General features: G+C 35.6%; 2 protein-coding genes across 2 annotated transcripts in view; one reads left to right on the top strand and one right to left on the bottom strand.

Moving 5' to 3' along the window:
• Positions 1 to 7002: 7002 nt before the first annotated feature.
• dusp12 (dual specificity phosphatase 12) lies at positions 7003 to 10609 on the bottom strand. Its single transcript, XM_081374724.1, has 7 exons — positions 10579 to 10609; positions 10041 to 10309; positions 9548 to 9661; positions 9346 to 9464; positions 9102 to 9189; positions 8616 to 8799; positions 7003 to 8454 (listed from the first exon to the last, which is right to left on the bottom strand). The coding sequence occupies exons 2-7, from the start codon at positions 10301 to 10303 to the stop codon at positions 8305 to 8307; spliced, it is 918 nt and encodes a 305-aa protein (XP_081230850.1). The 5' UTR covers positions 10304 to 10309; positions 10579 to 10609; the 3' UTR covers positions 7003 to 8304.
• rxrga (retinoid x receptor, gamma a) overlaps positions 10078 to 18008 on the top strand; it is a 25940-nt gene continuing 18009 nt past the window's right edge. Inside the window, exon 1 of the mRNA XM_081374722.1 lies at positions 10078 to 10313. The gene's annotated coding sequence lies outside the window, so the exon portion shown is untranslated. The remainder of the gene's footprint in view (positions 10314 to 18008) is intronic.

The following is an 18008-nucleotide window of genomic DNA, read 5'->3' as shown; positions in this document are numbered from 1 at the left end:
TTATTACTATATACTATAATACTTTTTTTTTTATTTGAACAGTCTATTGAAATATAAACTCTAAAAATCTTTGCATATGTCTTTTTTGTGTAGCTACGAGGAGGCCCCTCATTTACCAAACTTACATTTAACGGAAAGGTTACATTTAACATCGTTTTGTTAACCTGAAAGTTAAAGTTAAATATATTTCGTCATATTTCAATATATTTGAAGTTAAATATATTTATAAGTAAAAAAAAAATCATTCTATCCCAATAATTTTTCTTAGTGAGATTATTTTTAAATGCATAGTTTTATGATGAAAGCTCTGTAGTTTTTTATTGTGGAAGACAAAAAAATAATGCAATACAATACAATGAGGATAGATGTACAAATAAACATTCCTCAAGATGTATAATATTTTAATATAATAATAATAATAATAAAAAAAAATGTATAGATAAATTAAACCTAAGTTGCTTCAGTCCAGTAAGTGTTCAGTGAAATATTACTTACAACATTTATCCTTGCGTTTACTTTATAAATAAAAGTAAATGTCCTGAAGGTGGACATTTTACTATTATAACGAAATTATAGTAAATTGTACTAAAATTGCCTTTTACTTGCTGAAAAAAAACTATCAATCTACAACAGGTTTTTCAGCATTGTTTTAATCATGTTGATCATTTAGAGGCTTCAGAAATTTGCATAAATACAATACAGTTGGCTTTATAGTTAAGAGCCCTCTGAAACAGAATTGGACAATAAAAAACATGTACAATTATATAATCATATATTAACAAGTTGTTTTCAACAACAAAAAAATTAAGTCAGAAAACATGGCCTTTTTTGTGGATATTTCAGTAATTCTAGCATTTTCCATGAATGTAAAACTGTATTACTGCACCCTTTTCTTTGGGACAGGTAGCTCAATGGCTTGTGAAAGGAGGAAATGTAACACAAGCTCTCACTGTTCCACAATGTTCTCTATGTCATCTGTTTGTCAAGCCTCATTACAACAATCAGGCTGCATTAAAACCTTCCTGGCTAGCTATATATTGCATTGGTGATAGAATCGCAAAGGTCGTTTAAGGTTCGTTTCATGTGGTCAGTGTTTTCAGTTAGGGATCTGTGCTTGATGCAAAAGACTCCTGATAACTGGTTGATTACAAGAGACTTGAAGAATAAAGCCATGCACACAAATCAAAATCAGCTTGTACGGCAGGAAAATGCACAGCAAGTGTGTCTGACAGGTGGTTTCGATGATTTCACTGATTACAGAATCTGAACCTCCTGTATGATATGATGTGTGGCATGGATTCAACTCACAACACTCCAATGCAATCACACACATGACATGTGATGTGAGAGACTTACATGAAAATCATTTGCATTTAGAAAAAAAACCAATGGGTTTGAAGTCAAAGTAAGCTGGAAATATAAGTCATGATGTCATGGATTTTATGTTGGCATTTTCCATTCTGCAAACTGACCCTGAAAACTGTGGCCAGACAGCAGCTAAATGTCATGCAGCTGGTTAATGCAACAGTCTATATTTTGCAAAGTCTTTACTTTGCACAAGTGTCAGAATATCAGAGTGAAACCAGAAATTTTGTTAATCGACAAACTATCGTCCTACTAACACGTGGTATGACAAGTTCCAGAGTTCTACATGCATGTAACAGTGCTGTATAGACCTTATGCACAAGAAAAACGAGGGCGCCGCCATCTTTAGAATATTGTCTTTTAACTTCCATTTTTGCGGTCGCTCTATGCTATTTCTGTGGCGCAGCAGTCCAGTAGTAAATAGCTTTTGAAGTGGATTTATTTAAAGTAAAGTTAACGAAAGTTATCATGAGCACTGTAATATTTAAAGCAGATGTCTTAACAAATGTAAGTCGACCGGGAAGATTTTAAAACGAGCCGTTCATTAATAAACACGCAAAATCGCTGTGAAAATACAGACCGGAAGTCAAAAGACAACGAGCGCAGCGCTGAAAAGGGGCGGGCTACATAAGGTTTGTATGAATAAAACACCACTATTGACCAATCAGAATCAAGGACTGGAAACTAACTGTTTATAGAGCCCAACACATGTGCAGTGATTCACGTTCCAGCTGCTGTCATCCACTGTACCGCACAGCTGAGAAAAACAACACCTAGCAAACAGGTGCAGCTGCGGCAATGGAAAGAATGACATGCAAACAATAAATAATTACCACAGCCCGTCCAAAAATAATTAGATGCAAACAGGCATTATAGCTGTCAAATAAACTGTGGAATAATGAGGTAATTTGATGTATTACTTAACTGGTTATCTAATACGGTCAAGTAGGGTAAAGAGAAATCACTAGATGGGGGGCAGAGTATGTGAGTAGTGTGAAAGTGGAAAAATGACAAAGTGTTCCTGACGCATATTAAAATAACTATATTACTGTAGCCTACATAAATATTGGAAATAAAATGTATGTACCATTTATAAGTTTGGGGTCGGTAAGATTTATGATTTTAAAAGAAGTCTCTTATGCTCACCAAGGCTGCATTTACTTGCTAAAAAATTCAGTAAAACAGTAATATTGTGAAATTTTATGAAAAGTTATTTAAAATAAATATTAATCCATTTTAAAATGTCATTTATTCCTGTGATTGCAAATCTGAATTTTTCTTCAGTGTCACATGATCCCTTAGAAATCACTCTGATGCTGATTTGCTGCTCAAGAAACATTTCTTTTTATTATCAATGTTGATGAATAGAATTTTTAAAACAACAGCATTTATGTAATAAAATCATTTGTAACGATGTACATTTCTTTGAACAAAAAACGTTTGAATGATCATGTATAGAAGTCAAATCTGCATGCAAATTTTATATGGAGTGAACTCTGAGAGGGGTTTCTCTCAACAGTGAATGAGGAGCAACAAAGGAACGGGAAATGGAAAACCCAGAGCGGAATGATTACACAACACTTTGGGAGGGGAGGACAAATTGCCGGTGCTCCACTTTACTCAAATGCTTTTGTGCGGAGGAGAAAAAGAAAAGGACTTAAACATTCAATTCTGTCCAAGCACTGGTCTATAGAATAAACCACATGACTAGCGCTTAGTGGTCCCCACTCTCCTGTCCATAAATCCGTGAAAAAGTCACAAGAGAATGTCCTCAATGTCCTTGTGCAGCAGAAAACCCTCAGTCAGCTCATCTTCAGACCTGCTCTAGGGTCAGTTTGTGTAGGCCATCTAATAGCTTTGGCTTTATAGCAGTTTAGGTTCCAACCACAATGTTGTATTTGGTTTCCAAAGAAACCATTTTAAATCTGGGAGCACGGCCATCTGTGAGGTCTGTAGGGGGAAAAAAACGTTTCTGGAAATGGAATAAAGGACTGATATGTATGAGGAAAAACCCTGAGCGATCATGCTCAGCAAAAAACCTAATAAGGTTCCTGTCTTCATCTTTGCCATATTGACGAAGATGGAGACAGGAAACGTATTCTTCTGCTAATGCTTTTGTAAACACAGAGATGAACAAAACTAAAGAATCCATGCTGTCCAAATCGTAATTGCATTTTTAAATGCTAATTTGAGGTTGTGCAAGATTGCGGCTCTTTTTGTTTCTTCTTTGCTCTGCTTACTGAGCAAAACCTTTTAAACAACCAATCCTCAATTGAACACACTTTGCAAAACCTCACACATATCCTCTTCTGGAGAGCCTGAGGCTCTCCAATGACCTGAAATGACCAATGACACAAGATCGTTTTTACGGGATGTCTCTTTAGCCATTTAAACAAATGCCAGATAGCTAAATATTTAGATATAACTGCACTTTAAAAGGGGTGAAAGAGGTTTAAAGACCACCCTAAAGAACCCTTTTTTACACGTGCATTCAGAATGATTTGGAAACTGAATCATTATTAATATACTGTAGTAGCACAATAACTAACTAAACCAATAGAAATTTCCTGGCCACAGAGCCAAGATTTGTGTCAGAAGAAAATCCTTTCTTTAGAAGAGAGATTTAATTCTGGGCTTTGACTTCTACCTCCCCAATAACCACAGCAACAAATCTGCTTTTCAAAGACTAAGATTCTGTCAATTCTGAGAGCTTTTCCACTGACCGCATCCTCCATTAAAGATCAAACAGTCCTTAATAAAAACTAGACTGGACTATAAGATTAATAAGCCAAGTAAACATCCAATACAAATGGCAGAAATACACAAAAGCCTGCATGTTTCACTCAAATTACATGAATGAGTATTAGTTGAGTGTAACTGGTGAATTTTTCTATAATATTTGCATACATAAACACATGTAAACAAAAAAAACGACTTGTTTTAAAGAGATTATTTACTCTCCAAGGATTGTTTCAGTTAAAGGGATAGTTCACTTTGAAATTAAATTTTGGTATGTTTTAGCTTACCTCAAGGGCATCCAAGATGTAGGTGTCTTTTTTTCCGCAGTATTTTCAATTTTGATATTTTTAGGTCAAACCGTTCTTGTCTTTCAGTCATATAATGCAGGTCTATGGTCACGGTCTCAAAGAGCATGCACAGAGTCCAAATTAAAACAATTCCCCATTGTCCAAATTAAACAATTCCCCATCGTAAGTACACATTGATGGCCTAAGACACGAAACGAGCGGTTTGTGTGAGAAAACGAACAGTATTTATATCGTTTTGACCTCTTATACACAGCCACGTCCAAGTGATCTGATCTGAGGGTGCAGTATAGATATATATACACTAGATGTCGCCTTAAAGACATTCGTTCCAATGAACTGCCGTAGACAAGGAGACATCTAGTGTACATATCTATGCACCAGTCTGCGTACACGTCACACAGCAGGAAGCGCGCGCGCCCTCAGATCACTTGGACGTGGCTGTGTATAAGAGGTCAAAACGATATAAATACTGTTCGTTTTCTCACACAAACCGCTCGTTTCGTGTCTTAGGCCATCAATGTGTACTTACGATGGGGAATTGTTTTAATTTGGACGATGGGGAATTGTTTTAATTTGGACTCTGTGCATGCTCTTCGAGACAGTGACCATAGACCTGCATTATACGACTGACAGACAAGAACGGTTTGACCTAAAAATATCAAAATTGAAACTACTGTGGAAAAAAAGACACCTACATATTTGATGCCCTTGAGGTAAGCTAAAACATACCAAAATTTTATTTCAAAGTGAACTATCCCTTTAAGACTGTGTCAATCATGTAGACATGCCATGTTTTTGATTCAGACTGCAAAGGAGAGCTCGCTCTAGACACATGGGCAAAATTAAATCTGCTAGACATATTTGAGAATCAGATCTCCTCTAGTTTAGCAGGATAATCGGATTAGAAAATCAACATCATAACATTTAACACACTGTAATACACTGCTAATTCAAAATGCAAGATTGGCTCAAAGGAATAATTCAGCCAAAAATGAAAATTCAGTCATTTACTCACTCTCAAGAGTTTCTTTGTTCTGTTGAACACAGATGATTTTTTGAAGAATGTGGGTAACCAAACATTTTGTGGTCCCCATTGATTTCCACAACATAAACAGTACTATGGAAGTCAATGGGAACTAGAAACTGTTTGGTTGCCAACATTGTTCAAATTATCTTGTGCGTGCGTGTGTACGTGTGTGTGTGTGTGTGTGTGTGTGTGTGTGTGTGTGTGTGTGTGTGTGTGTGTGTGTGTGTGTATGTGTATGCGTGCTAAAGTGAACAAAGAAACTCATACAGGTTTAGAACAACTTGAGGGTATGACAGAATTTAAATTTTATTTAACCAAAAACTGATTTAAAGCAATCTAGACCTCTGAAGAAGACCAATTTAGCAGTTAAGTCCATCCATGTGCTCACCATCTGATCCATAGACATCTGTGGTTTGCTACTGCTGTTACGCAAACGCATTCACTTCATAGATCTGCAGGAAATAGCAGGGAAACTGTCTCCTGCTTGTTTGTGTTGCTACACCGCCTCATCTGATCTGAGAAAAATAAATACGTGTCTTGCATGTTAATTATTTTCAAATGTGGAACTACATAATGACTTGCAAGTCATTACATTTGCAAGACAAGTTGAATGTACATTTTGATTACTTTTGAAAATGCTAACATCTAGAAAAACAACCATTGTTTATTGATCTTAAACCTGTTTAAAAAGAGTCTTAAACCTGATACACAAAGTAATAAAGGCAAACTACACTATTTCTGTTCAGTCTTACACACTCAACCGATAGCAATTTCACAGTTTAGGCAATACTGCCTGTTCCATTTCGGCATCTTTTCTCATTTCCAGATGTATGGTATGTCTGTAAAAACGGTTATTTACACTAATTACTCTTGAAAGGAAAGAATAAACAAAAACTGTGTATTTTAGGCCAAATTGCTACTTTTGAAAAGGTCAAGACTGTCACACACAGCTTAAGTGGGTCTCTGAACCAATCAGATGTCTAGCTTTTCCACACCTCCATCTCAGCTCTAACCAAGACCATGACTGCAACATCAGGGGTGGGTTGACCAAACACACTTTCCTGGTATCTCCTTTATATTCGATCTGTGTACCACATAATATATAGCCTATTCCAGCCAAAACTTTTATTGATATTTAATGTTCCTGAAAAAGCAAAAACAACTGCATATATTATGTTAGTGAATATCATTTTGAGGAGATAAATTTAGTTTCCTCAGCTCCTCTATTTCTGAAACCCTGCTCCTCTCTCAACTGATGTCATCTCTCTTGCGCAAATACTCAGCGGGCGACTCTTCACACTTCACAGAAAGAGTTCAGGTCATTACATAGAGAATATGACCCTCATAAACACAACAGGATTTCACAACTCAATGCCATAACCACCCACAGTGAAATGCAGACTCTCTCAATAAACATCATACAAACATGCACTGGGGGGTCAAGAGGAAACTACATGCCCATGAATCTGAATTAGTGCTACATATCATACAAATACAAAGTACATGATGACAATTTATGGACCAAATTCTGAGGCAGCATACTTTTTTTTTTTTTTTTTTTTTATTTCTCATTTTGTGAGAAGCAGATTTAGCCAGTCAGGAGGAGCCAGGTTTGTTATCGTCCTCATACATCTAGTACTTCTTAACCAAATCAAAGTGTCTCACATTTCCTATAGTGCAGGCGTAACCAAGAACTCCTTATTCTCCACTATTTTGAATAGCACTCAAAATATAGTCCAAAGCAATTGCTCAGTACTAGTTATTTGTCGCCACCTACTGGATAGAAAACCCAAGATCTTTGTTTATTTATGAATGCAAAAGTTAATCCAAATAAAAATTAAATTACTGGTTAAATTAACCATACATACAATATAATATGAATTTATTTTTTTAAGAAATTTGTACTTTAATTTAGCAAGGATGCATTAAACTGGTCAAAAGTGACAGTAAAGGCATTTATAGAAAATAATTTCATTTCTAATAAATGCAGCTGTTTTGAACTTCATATTAATCAAAGAACCCTGGACAAATTATGATAATAATAGTTTCTCGAGCACCAATGAGGTGCTAAATCGTACGACCTCGCTCGTACAAATTCGTATGAATTAGCCACCTTGTAAAATACGTATGAAATGTCATGAGATCGGACCAATGGTTCTCAACTCCAGTCCTCAGGACCCGCTGCTCTGTACATTATGTATGTCTCTCTTATCTGACACACTGAGTTCAGTTCATGGAGTCTCTCCAAACGAGCTGATGATCTGAATCGGGTGTGTTAAATAAGGGAGACACACAAAATGTGCAGAGCAGTGGAACCACTGGTATAAACTAGAACAATTCTATATAAAACAATAGTGGGTTTAACATCAAAATGTATTGTATGATGTTAAAAAGTATGTTTATTATGTAACCTTCTCCCTTTAAATTGTTTGGTCAGTTTAAGCATAATTCGTGCAATTTTATAGTATTTATTTGAAAGAATTAAAACAGTTTCATGTCTATCCTTTTGAGGTTGATATGGGGTTTTGAAAGTAATTAGTAATAAGTAATTAAATACATTTTAGAGAGAGTAATTAGTATAGTAATCTAATTACACTGTTGAAGAGGTCATTTTAGAGTAACTTATAAATAAATGCAACACTGGTGAGCATAACTTTTTTATAAAGGCCCCAAACTTATGAATGGTAGTGTAGATAAAAATAAAACTTTTAATCAAAACATTTAAGCAAAGTTACGATCAAAGTAAAGCATAAGGCATTTTACATGGTATTTATGATATATGAAATGTTTTCATGTATTATTTCAATTTAAAACACTAACAATGACAGAAATATCGGAGCATACAATACAGACTTTATTTGTGGGTCATTTGAGTGCGGATATACTGATGTGTTTGATTTCATCCACTCTGTTCTTGTGCATCTGGAAGGCCGGTGTCACCCAGCGCCCACACGAACACTGTTCACCGTACCAGTTAAACGAGCCCAGCTTTGAGCTGCACTTGGGACACAGAAGCTACAAGAGAGATTTTACAAAAGCTTTTACTTTGAAATATATTAAAACACACCAAGAAAGAAAAATATATACTTGTAAAAAAGTAAATGGACATACAGGAACAACGTTTTGATAATTCTATTTAATTGTGTGTCCAGACGTGTGAAGCAGTCAGGTACTACCTGTCCATCCATAACACCTAGTAAGGCCTGCTCCATCCATTGCACCGGCTCTATAAAGAAGGATGTGCACTGTCTCTGATCTTCAGCTGTAAGGCTCACTATCCTCGTCTTCTTATGAGAGAACGAAGAGGCTCCTTCTCCCACACAGTGACTGAGAATGCTGGAGTGACGGAAAAGTGTGCGTCTATTTGGGACCGAAAGAAAACAGCAGGTTAAGACACTTTTAGTTGGTGAACGTGCTTTCACAAAAGTACAACTTTGCTGATCCTGGAACAACATTCCAATCAACCAATCAGATTTGAGGTTTACAGTTTATGTCAAGTTTAGGCTTATAACCAGGGTTAGGTGTTTCTACATCAGTGTTATTCACCTCTGATATTAGGGATACCTTTTAGGGTAGATTTAGGGTTAAAACTACATTTTCGGACAGGAATGTTGTTCCAGGATCAACATAATATGTTGTGTATAAACTAAATATAAATTTACCTGCACTTTCTACATCTGTATACAGCTTCTGCATTCTGGGTTTGTGCAGGGTCAACAGCGAAGACTTCTTTTGGCACATTTTGGAGCTCTGAATTGATCAAAATACATGACTTTAATATAGGCCCTGGTAAGTTTCTTTCATTACTGTACTTATAAATATATAGACCATTTAACTTTGGGTGTATAAAGATGAAATGAACACATATTTACCAAATATATTAAGCAAGTTTAAGTATTTCCATACCTGGATATTTCTCTGTAATTTTTTTCAATCTAAACTGTTTGTATAAGGGATTTGTGGTATCTACTTTACAGTCCATTAATTCATAGAGTGCCAGCTGGTCCAGAAATGCTTCATTCATTCTGAGAAAATGAGCAGAACGTTCTTCAATGATAATGCTCTTCGCAAACGAGTCATCACAGGATAAATAATGAAAAACACTCACTTAACATCTGGTTTTAAGTTTTGGAGTTTAGAATATGCATCATGTAGATTCAGGTGTTGTGTTTTCATCAGGTAAGCAGTCACCACAGCAGCACTTCTGCTTTGCCCAACATGGCTGCAAACAAACAAACAAATAAATATCACGGAAAAAAGTTGAATTCCAGTTTCTTTAAATAAAATAGCAATAGAAAAATTATATATAATATAAATGTATAAATATATAAATTAGAAAAGACACTTGTAAAACTTTCTTACAACTTGCATACCTATGAATAAACATTATGCTAAATAGATCAGTTGTTCATATATATATATATATATATATATATATATATATATTTTTTTTTTTTTATTAATGAAAATATAACATTTTACTTTATTAACATCAATTTATTCCATTTGTGAATATCACTAACTAATGCACTGTTATGTATTAGGCTATATACTGTAATGAACCTTAATCATTAAAGTTTTAAATAAATGATTAAACCTACCAATGCACAAGAACTGCTGGTGATTTGGACTCATCTTGTGTGCTGAGAGCGTCACATATAAAGCTGACACAGTCATCCAGTCTGCTCAGGAGATCTGTGGACGCATCATCCAGAGCTCGGACAAATTTCGTGTGGAATCCAGACACAGCAGGTTCCTCTGAGTCAACGCTGAGTATGTGTGTTACACCGGCGTCTGTCAGGCTCTGAGCATCCTTCACATCGGACACAGATCCGATGTAGAGTCCAGCCTCCACTCCTATCATGGTTTACTGGGTAAACACAACAACACTTTTCACATCAATATGCACGGAGAGTGTAACTTCTTAGCTACATGTCTGTTAAGAACTGCTACATTATATATATATATATATATATATATATATATATATATATATATATATATATATATATATATATATATATATATATATATATATAGAAATTCATAAGAGAGTAGATTTTATTCATTCAAATGGATTTAGCCCGCAGTTTTTCTAATGGTGACTTTAATGTAAACATCAACGCTTACTGAACTCACGTGTTACTTGCTGTCAAGATGGAGGTCCAGTAAAATAAAAAAGTCCGTGGGAAACAAAAAAACTTGTTAGTTCCGGACAGAACTCTGTTATATTATGGCTTCACGATGCCTCTAGATGGCGTTAATAGGAAATAAATACTCCTTTGACATTGCAATATTGAAAACCGTGGTATGTTTAGGTTAGCTAGTCTTGTCATTCCTGTCTATACTAGCCTACTTATTTAGGTAAAAAGTATTTTTAACACAATTAAAAAAAAAAAAAATCAGTTTCATGTTATTTTTACATTTGTGGACTTCAGTTGAGTTTGGAATCATTTATGTAGCTTCTGGGGACAATTTTTTTTAAACTATCGTTAAACATAGGCATATATAGGATAATTGACATTAGCACTTTTTTTTAAAGACCCCGAAGTCAGAAACACTCTTACAAACGTACTCAAATTGATCTACTCTGTTTTTAGAAGAAAAGAAAAAAAACAACTAAAAAGTATGTTCTCCAGAAGTTCCTCGAGAACACACGCTTGATTTATTGTAGAACCGTTACTAAAGCAGTTTAAAACAGAATTGATAGAGCTGTACCTTACAATATTGCCAACTCAGGGAACTGTGCTGTATTAGATTTTATTTGAGCTTTGAATCTTCTTTGTATCCTATCGAGTTCCCATGGTGTGTTCTGTATTTCTGCCCTTTTGGAAGGCTTTTGGCTGTCCTGCATATACTTAATGAAAGCCAACACTATGACATTTAAACAGGAGTGAATGAGTTCAGTCCACTGCACCTCCATGTCAGACACATAAATGGCTGCTCATCTAGCCTATAACATAAAGCATTAAAAATTGTCTTAGTGATTCATGAAAATTGCGTCTTTTCTCAGAAACTGACTGAGATATTATAATAGATTAGAGTGGGATAGTGGGATTAGAAGTATTCGGTGAGCATGATGGCGGAGTGTTCTCTATGGCATATGATGGGGTCTTGATGGACACAAAAACAAGTTACAGAGCAGATGCCTGTGCTTTAATCTGACTGGTCCTCTCAGGACAAGTCCAACTTAGCCTCATATGGTCCCTCAGAATCCCTGTCCAACCTGTTGCACGTATGTCTTTCCTGGAATGCACAGCATTATCACATGAATCCCCAATCAGCAGAAACACACACATTGTTCTATTTTTTCTTTTGTAAGCAACTGTCATGGGATGATTAGGGTTATTGATTTTGATAAGAACATTAGAAGTTTGCACCAGAATCTTCGATTTGTCTAGACCCACAAAGGCAGATTTAGGATTAAGAGCTTAAAGCAATGCAAGGACTGATGCTTCCTATGAACATCTGTGTGGACCTTCTCCTGCTCTCTTTGTGATTGCTTGAGACATTAAGAGTTCTTCATTTGCTCTTGCAACAGGACATTTTAGATAGGAAATGATTAGTACAGATCATTGTCAAGTTCCTCTTTGACTCAACATTTTCCATGAAATGTCATTTACACTCAATGACTCTTTATAGAAGAAGAAAAAAGGCACATACAAATGCATATTTCATTTACATAAATATTTATGCATTTACATTTCTCACATACTAGTATTCATGATCATAGTTAGGCCAAGAGACCAGCTTTAGTTTTGCCTTCTAGGTGTCAGAACTGGTTTTCTTTTTCTCAGTAAAAACCAATTCTATGAAGAACTGGAAAGACTGTTGAAATCTGGACTAGGCTACTTCTCATTTCAGCCAAAGATCTGCTGCTCTGTGTTGTAGCTGGTCTCTTGGGCTTTCTTACATTAGGCTTTCTGGTCAGTTTGACTTTATATTTAACAGTTGTTAATTTACCTAAAATGTATTTTTAAAAAAACATTTTTTTTTTAAACAGCTATCAAAACAAATCTGCAAACAAATAGTGTAAAACCATTCTCAGAACTAACTTAGCATTTATATATATATATATATATATATATATATATATATATATATATATATATATATATATATATATATATATATATACTGTATATATATTCGTACATGCATACAGTACTGTCCAAGAGTTTGGAAACATTACATTTTTATAATATTTTTTAAATTAGTCTCTTATGCTCACCAAGGCTGCATTTATTTGATCAAAAATATGGTAAACACAGTAATACTGTGAAATATTACCATTTAAATTAACTGGGTTTTTTTGTAATATATTTAAAAATGTAATTTATTCCTGTGATGGTAAAGCTGAATTTCCAGCATCATTACTCCAGTCTTCAGTGTCACATGATCCTTCAGAAATCATTCTAAAATTCTGATTTGCTGCTCGAGAAACATTTCTTATTATTATTATCAATGTTGAAAAATGTGTTGAAAAAAAGTTGAAAAAAGTGATTTCTTTTTTTCAGGATTCTTTGATGAATACAAACTTTTTTTGTAATATTTATTAATTTAAAAAATGTCTTTAATGTCTTTTTTTATCAATTTAATGTGCCTTTGCTGAATAAAAGTATCTCTCTCTCTCTCTCTCTCTCTCTCTCTCTCTCTCTCTCTCTCTCTCTCTCTCTCTCTCTCTCTCTCTCTCTCTCTCTCTCTCTCTCTCTCTCTCTCTCTCTCTCTCTCTCTCTCTCTCTCTCTCTCTCTCTCTCTAAAACTGTTTTCAACATTGATAATAATATCTTAGATCTTCGAATGACCATGTGACACTGAAGACTGGAGTAATGATGCTGGAAATTCAGCTTTACCATCACAAGAATAGATTATATTTTAAAATATATTACAACAGTAACCAGTTAATATATATTGTAATAATATTTAACAGTATTAATGTTTTTACTGTATTTTTTATCAAATAAATGCCTAAAAAAACCTTAATGTTTTCAAACTTTTGACCGGTAGTATATATACATAATTTATAAATCACCGCAAGGAAGTTAGTTTGCTCCATTGTTTAATCATTTCAAACATGATTAGGTGAAATGTTTAGCTTAAAAAGTGTGCTACTGTATATTTATTTCAAATAAATTACAGTTAAACAATGTCATGTAATGCAAAGATTTGTGGCTGAAGTGTCCAAATATTTTTTTGTGGTCACTGTACGTACAATACAACTTCCTCTCTATAGCCTACACTACCTTTCCTCAGATGCACCTGGCCTTGGCAGCCTGCTTGAATCCTCCCTGCAGAGCTCGTGATTGTTATTCATTCAAATGACTCTAGCAGAGCTGAAGCAGAACACATCAGAACATTAGTTCTCCTCAGCTGGCAGCCCAAGACGTGTGTGTTCTTGAGGCACAATTGATTTTGCCCTGTTGCTTCCTCTTTAAAGTTCACTCAGGGTAGCCCTACTTCAGCTGTTTCTATTTCGGTGCTTCAAGAAACGAGAGCTTCATTGCCAAGTGTGTTCCTGCATTTGCCTATGTTGATTCATGAAACCATTGTGTAATATATTTTTTGATCGCTGTGTTCTTTCCTCATTTCTATTTATATGCATTTTTGAACACGTTACTGACACTGGAGAAAGTGTCCCATGATCACGCTGACAGAACTTTCACTTCACATTTGCTATTGACTGATTTCAAAATGTTGTAGTTCTTTTCTCTAATTATAGTTCTGTTTCATTCTCATGTTTTCCATAGTTTGGGAAAAAATTCTTTATCTCTATAGGCTATGTTAGTTTCATTCAGTCAATCAATCAATCAATCAATCAATCAATCAATCAGTCAATCCATCCGTTTCAATTCAAGTTAAATTTGATTAGAAACCAACAAATTCAAGACCAGAAGCCAAAATCAAAATCAAGACCAGAAAAACTCATCCGAGTCATCGGATTCGGACAAGCGTTCTTTACTTTAAACCTTTAACCTCTATTTTGAAATACCTATTTGCCGGTTTTACAATGGTTTCCCCAAATACACTTCCCTTGATATATATTTTATAGTTACTCCTCTTTTGTGGTCCTGCATGTTGGCTTAAGTTTAGCACCGATGTGTTGATCAGTATGTCACGGGTCACGTCCCATGAGCTCCTCTGTCATTCGGCTTGAGTAAGATTTATGACGCACATCCTGTGGCGAAAGAGTAGCAAGGCGCCTCTTGTGAGGTAATGCTGGCAGTCCTTTCTGGAGGTCAGCTCCAGCTCTCTTGCTTAAGTCTTTCTCTCGCTTGGTCTCAAAGCATTTGGAGGAAATTTGATATTATGCCTCTCTGACATGATACTGTGGATTAACTTCCAATAAAGTTTAACCCATAAAGTCAAATTCATCTAATAACTCCTCTGAAGTGCGAAGTGTTTGGCTTTTCTCGTCTTACACGTTCTTGAGTGGCTGAATGTGATAATTACTATCATGTACACAAATAAGTTAGTGTGCAACAACATTAAGGTCCCGCATTAGACGTCTGAAGGCCAGAGTTAACCAGTAAAAGCAATAAAATATATACGGGTTATTAACAGGGTTTTTTATAGCCGTGAACCAAATTAATAAGTATAAAATTCAAGAAGTTTGCGATCATGGTTTTTATGCAATACAGCACACAAAATTTAAAGCAGTATTGCTGTATTTTGTGATTTGTCGAATTGGTCTGCATCAAAAAGAGGTTTCACACCCAAAAATTGCAGCATGTTTTGCCTTTGTGCTCAGAGATTAATGACCTGTGAGATTGATGATACATGGCGTGGTTGAAGCCAGTGAGGTTTCACTGTGTGTGTGTGTGAATGGGTGTGGTTTGTGTATAGGGACTGATTAAAACATGGTGGGGCTCTGTTAATGAGTGTTTGACAGATGGAGAACCACCCCCCCAAGCACACACACACACACAATCTATTCGATACAATCAGTTGAGCAAAGAGGAAGGTTGTTTCTCAAACAGGTTTTCAATTCACTCGATCAGATAAAAAAAAAGTTGAATATTATTACAAACAGGCAATAGTCTAATAGTTTAGCGGAATATTCCTGGTTTAATACAAGTTAAGCTCAACTGACAGGACTTGTGACATAATGTTGATTACCACATAAGTATATTTTTACTTTACCTCAAAAAGTAAACATCTGGGTTATAGTGAGGCGCTTTAAATAAATGTGAATGCTCACTGTTAAAATTCTCACGGTTTTAAAAGTATAGCCAAACGATGAACAATATGTGTTAAAATGAAGTGTAAAAAATAGTTTACTAACATTTTCTTTGTAAAGTTTCATCTAATTTTACAGCTTTGTTGTCGTAACATCATAACACACACACACAAACAAAAAAATTCATAACTATTTTACATCTCATTGATACATTATCTGCTCACTCCCCACTGAGGGTTAAGTTTACACTGTAAAAAATTTGCTGTAGTTTTGCAGCTGTTTGCCAGTAACTTACTGTAGATTTACATTTATTTTATTTACTGGCAACAGTTTGTTCAAAGTTAAATGGACATTAAACATTAACAAGTCTTTGTCTTTAAAGAATAAAATTATAAAATAACAATCTAATGCAAAGCATTCTGGGAACCAGAAATCTTCATCAACCTTTTTCTGTTTTTTTCCTTCAGATTTTGGTTCCTAGAATGCTTTGCATGAGGATGTTATTTTAGTTTTATTCTGTAAAGATAAAGACTTGTTAATGTTTAATGTTCATTTAATTTTGAACAAATTGTTGCCAGTAAATAACATCAATTTAAATCTACAGTAAGTTACTGGCAAGTAGCTGCCAGTAATACTGTAATTTCTACAGATTTTTCTAACAGTGTAGAGTTGGGTTAGGGGTGGACCTCCCCTAAAAAAAAGCCTACGTAAGAATCAAATCTTATTCGTTCAAATACAAACTCATAAAATACCTCATGTCATCCCAAATCTGTATGCATTTCTTTCTTTTGCTGAACACAAAAGATATTTTGAAGAATGATGATAACCAAACAGTTTTGCTTATACAATGGAGGTCAATGGGAATAAAACTGTTTAGCTACCAACATACTTCAAAATATTTAAATGATGGCAGATTATACATTTAAGTGCTTTTATAATATTCTAAGCTTCACATTTTAAATTCAAACATTGACCACTTTCACTTTCATTGTAAGTGTCTCACCGTAAGCGCCATTTTTGCTTTTTTTCAATGAGGGATGAGGGTAATCAACCACAAATGCTGTTGATTGAGTTTAACTACTATTGAACTCTGAATATTCCTTTAAAAAGAAAAGGATGGACAAACGGAGTGCAAATCACTTTATCAGTCAATAAGAGCAAGTTAGGGTTTGATATTCATGAATATCAATGTGTGAAAGTCAGTAAGACCACTCTCGCATGGAAAACGAGCTTGAATATGCACATTTCATAAATTTATGGCACATTTGTCTGGCTATGAGTGTGTATTTGCCACATGGTGCCCCCAGACAAGGGCTGTTGTCTGAGGGAGAGATGACCAGACTGCTCGTTTCTAACGGCTGGTCTCAGAACAGTGACTGTTAGGTTAAGGGGTGGGCCGCTCTGCTTTTAACTGATGATAGATGATTGCAAGGGTGAGGTCTCCGACACTCTGCAACTGAATGGTCCATTGGCAGCCATTGTTGTGGACAAACAGCAGGATAATCCCGCAAACCTTCCCTCAAATCTGCTGTGATTTAGGGTTTTTCTGGATCTCTTGACCACCTGATCTCCTTTAATTTCACAATATTTACATTAGCCATATAAAAAGCAATTGCACCTTGCACGGTGAAAAGTGTTTGCCGTTCTCCTCCTTAATGAAAGCAACAGGATTGAATACATCACCAGGAATCATTACGTCGCTCATGTTCGCACTGAAATCTAATCCTCATTCTTGTTACCCCCTTTCAGCTCTAATATACTTTGCAGATCAGGGCGATTGTAATGCTCTGGAACATGTGGCTCCATTAGAGGGATAAAAGGGTGGTTGATAAATTGTCCTTTTAGTCCCTTTCTTTGACTCCACAAATTTACATTATCTAACAGGGAACAAATGAAAAGGCCCTGATTAGTGTGGAATGAGTTGGAAGAGAAGCCATTCATCTTTGTTAGCATCCCCCTGTGTTCTTTTATGTTGTGTTTTTACAAGGATGGGAGCCAGTGTGCTTTTCCCATTCGACAGCCCAGCTCATGGACTGACAGAGTGGTCATCACTAACGCTCTCTCTCTCTCTCTCTCTCTCTCTCTCTCTCTCCTCTCTCTCTCTCTCTCTCTCTCTCTCTCTCTCTCTCTCTCTCTCTCTCTCTCTCAGTGTCCCCCTTGAACAGGAGTTCAACACTCTGAATGCCGGTGACTTCTGAATAACCTCCTGAGGTAGTGGGAGCTCACCCTTAAATGACCCCTCACTCTGAAGAGATCTTGGGGGGCGTCAAGGGGTCTTCAGACCCTCTGGTAGCCTTGTGGGGACTACTGAGTGCTTGGAATTTGTAGAATTTTTTTCCCCTCTCCGAAATCTCAAAGGCCATGGTCAGCAGATCTTGCACTAAGCAGTTTG

The sequence above is a fragment of the Scardinius erythrophthalmus genome (genome assembly GCF_964197995.2).
Source record: "Scardinius erythrophthalmus genome assembly, chromosome: 9".
In the NCBI taxonomy this organism is placed as follows: Eukaryota; Metazoa; Chordata; class Actinopteri; order Cypriniformes; family Leuciscidae; genus Scardinius; species Scardinius erythrophthalmus.
The sequence above is the reverse complement of the archived record's forward strand: the minus strand, read 5'-3'. Positions and strand labels throughout refer to the sequence as shown.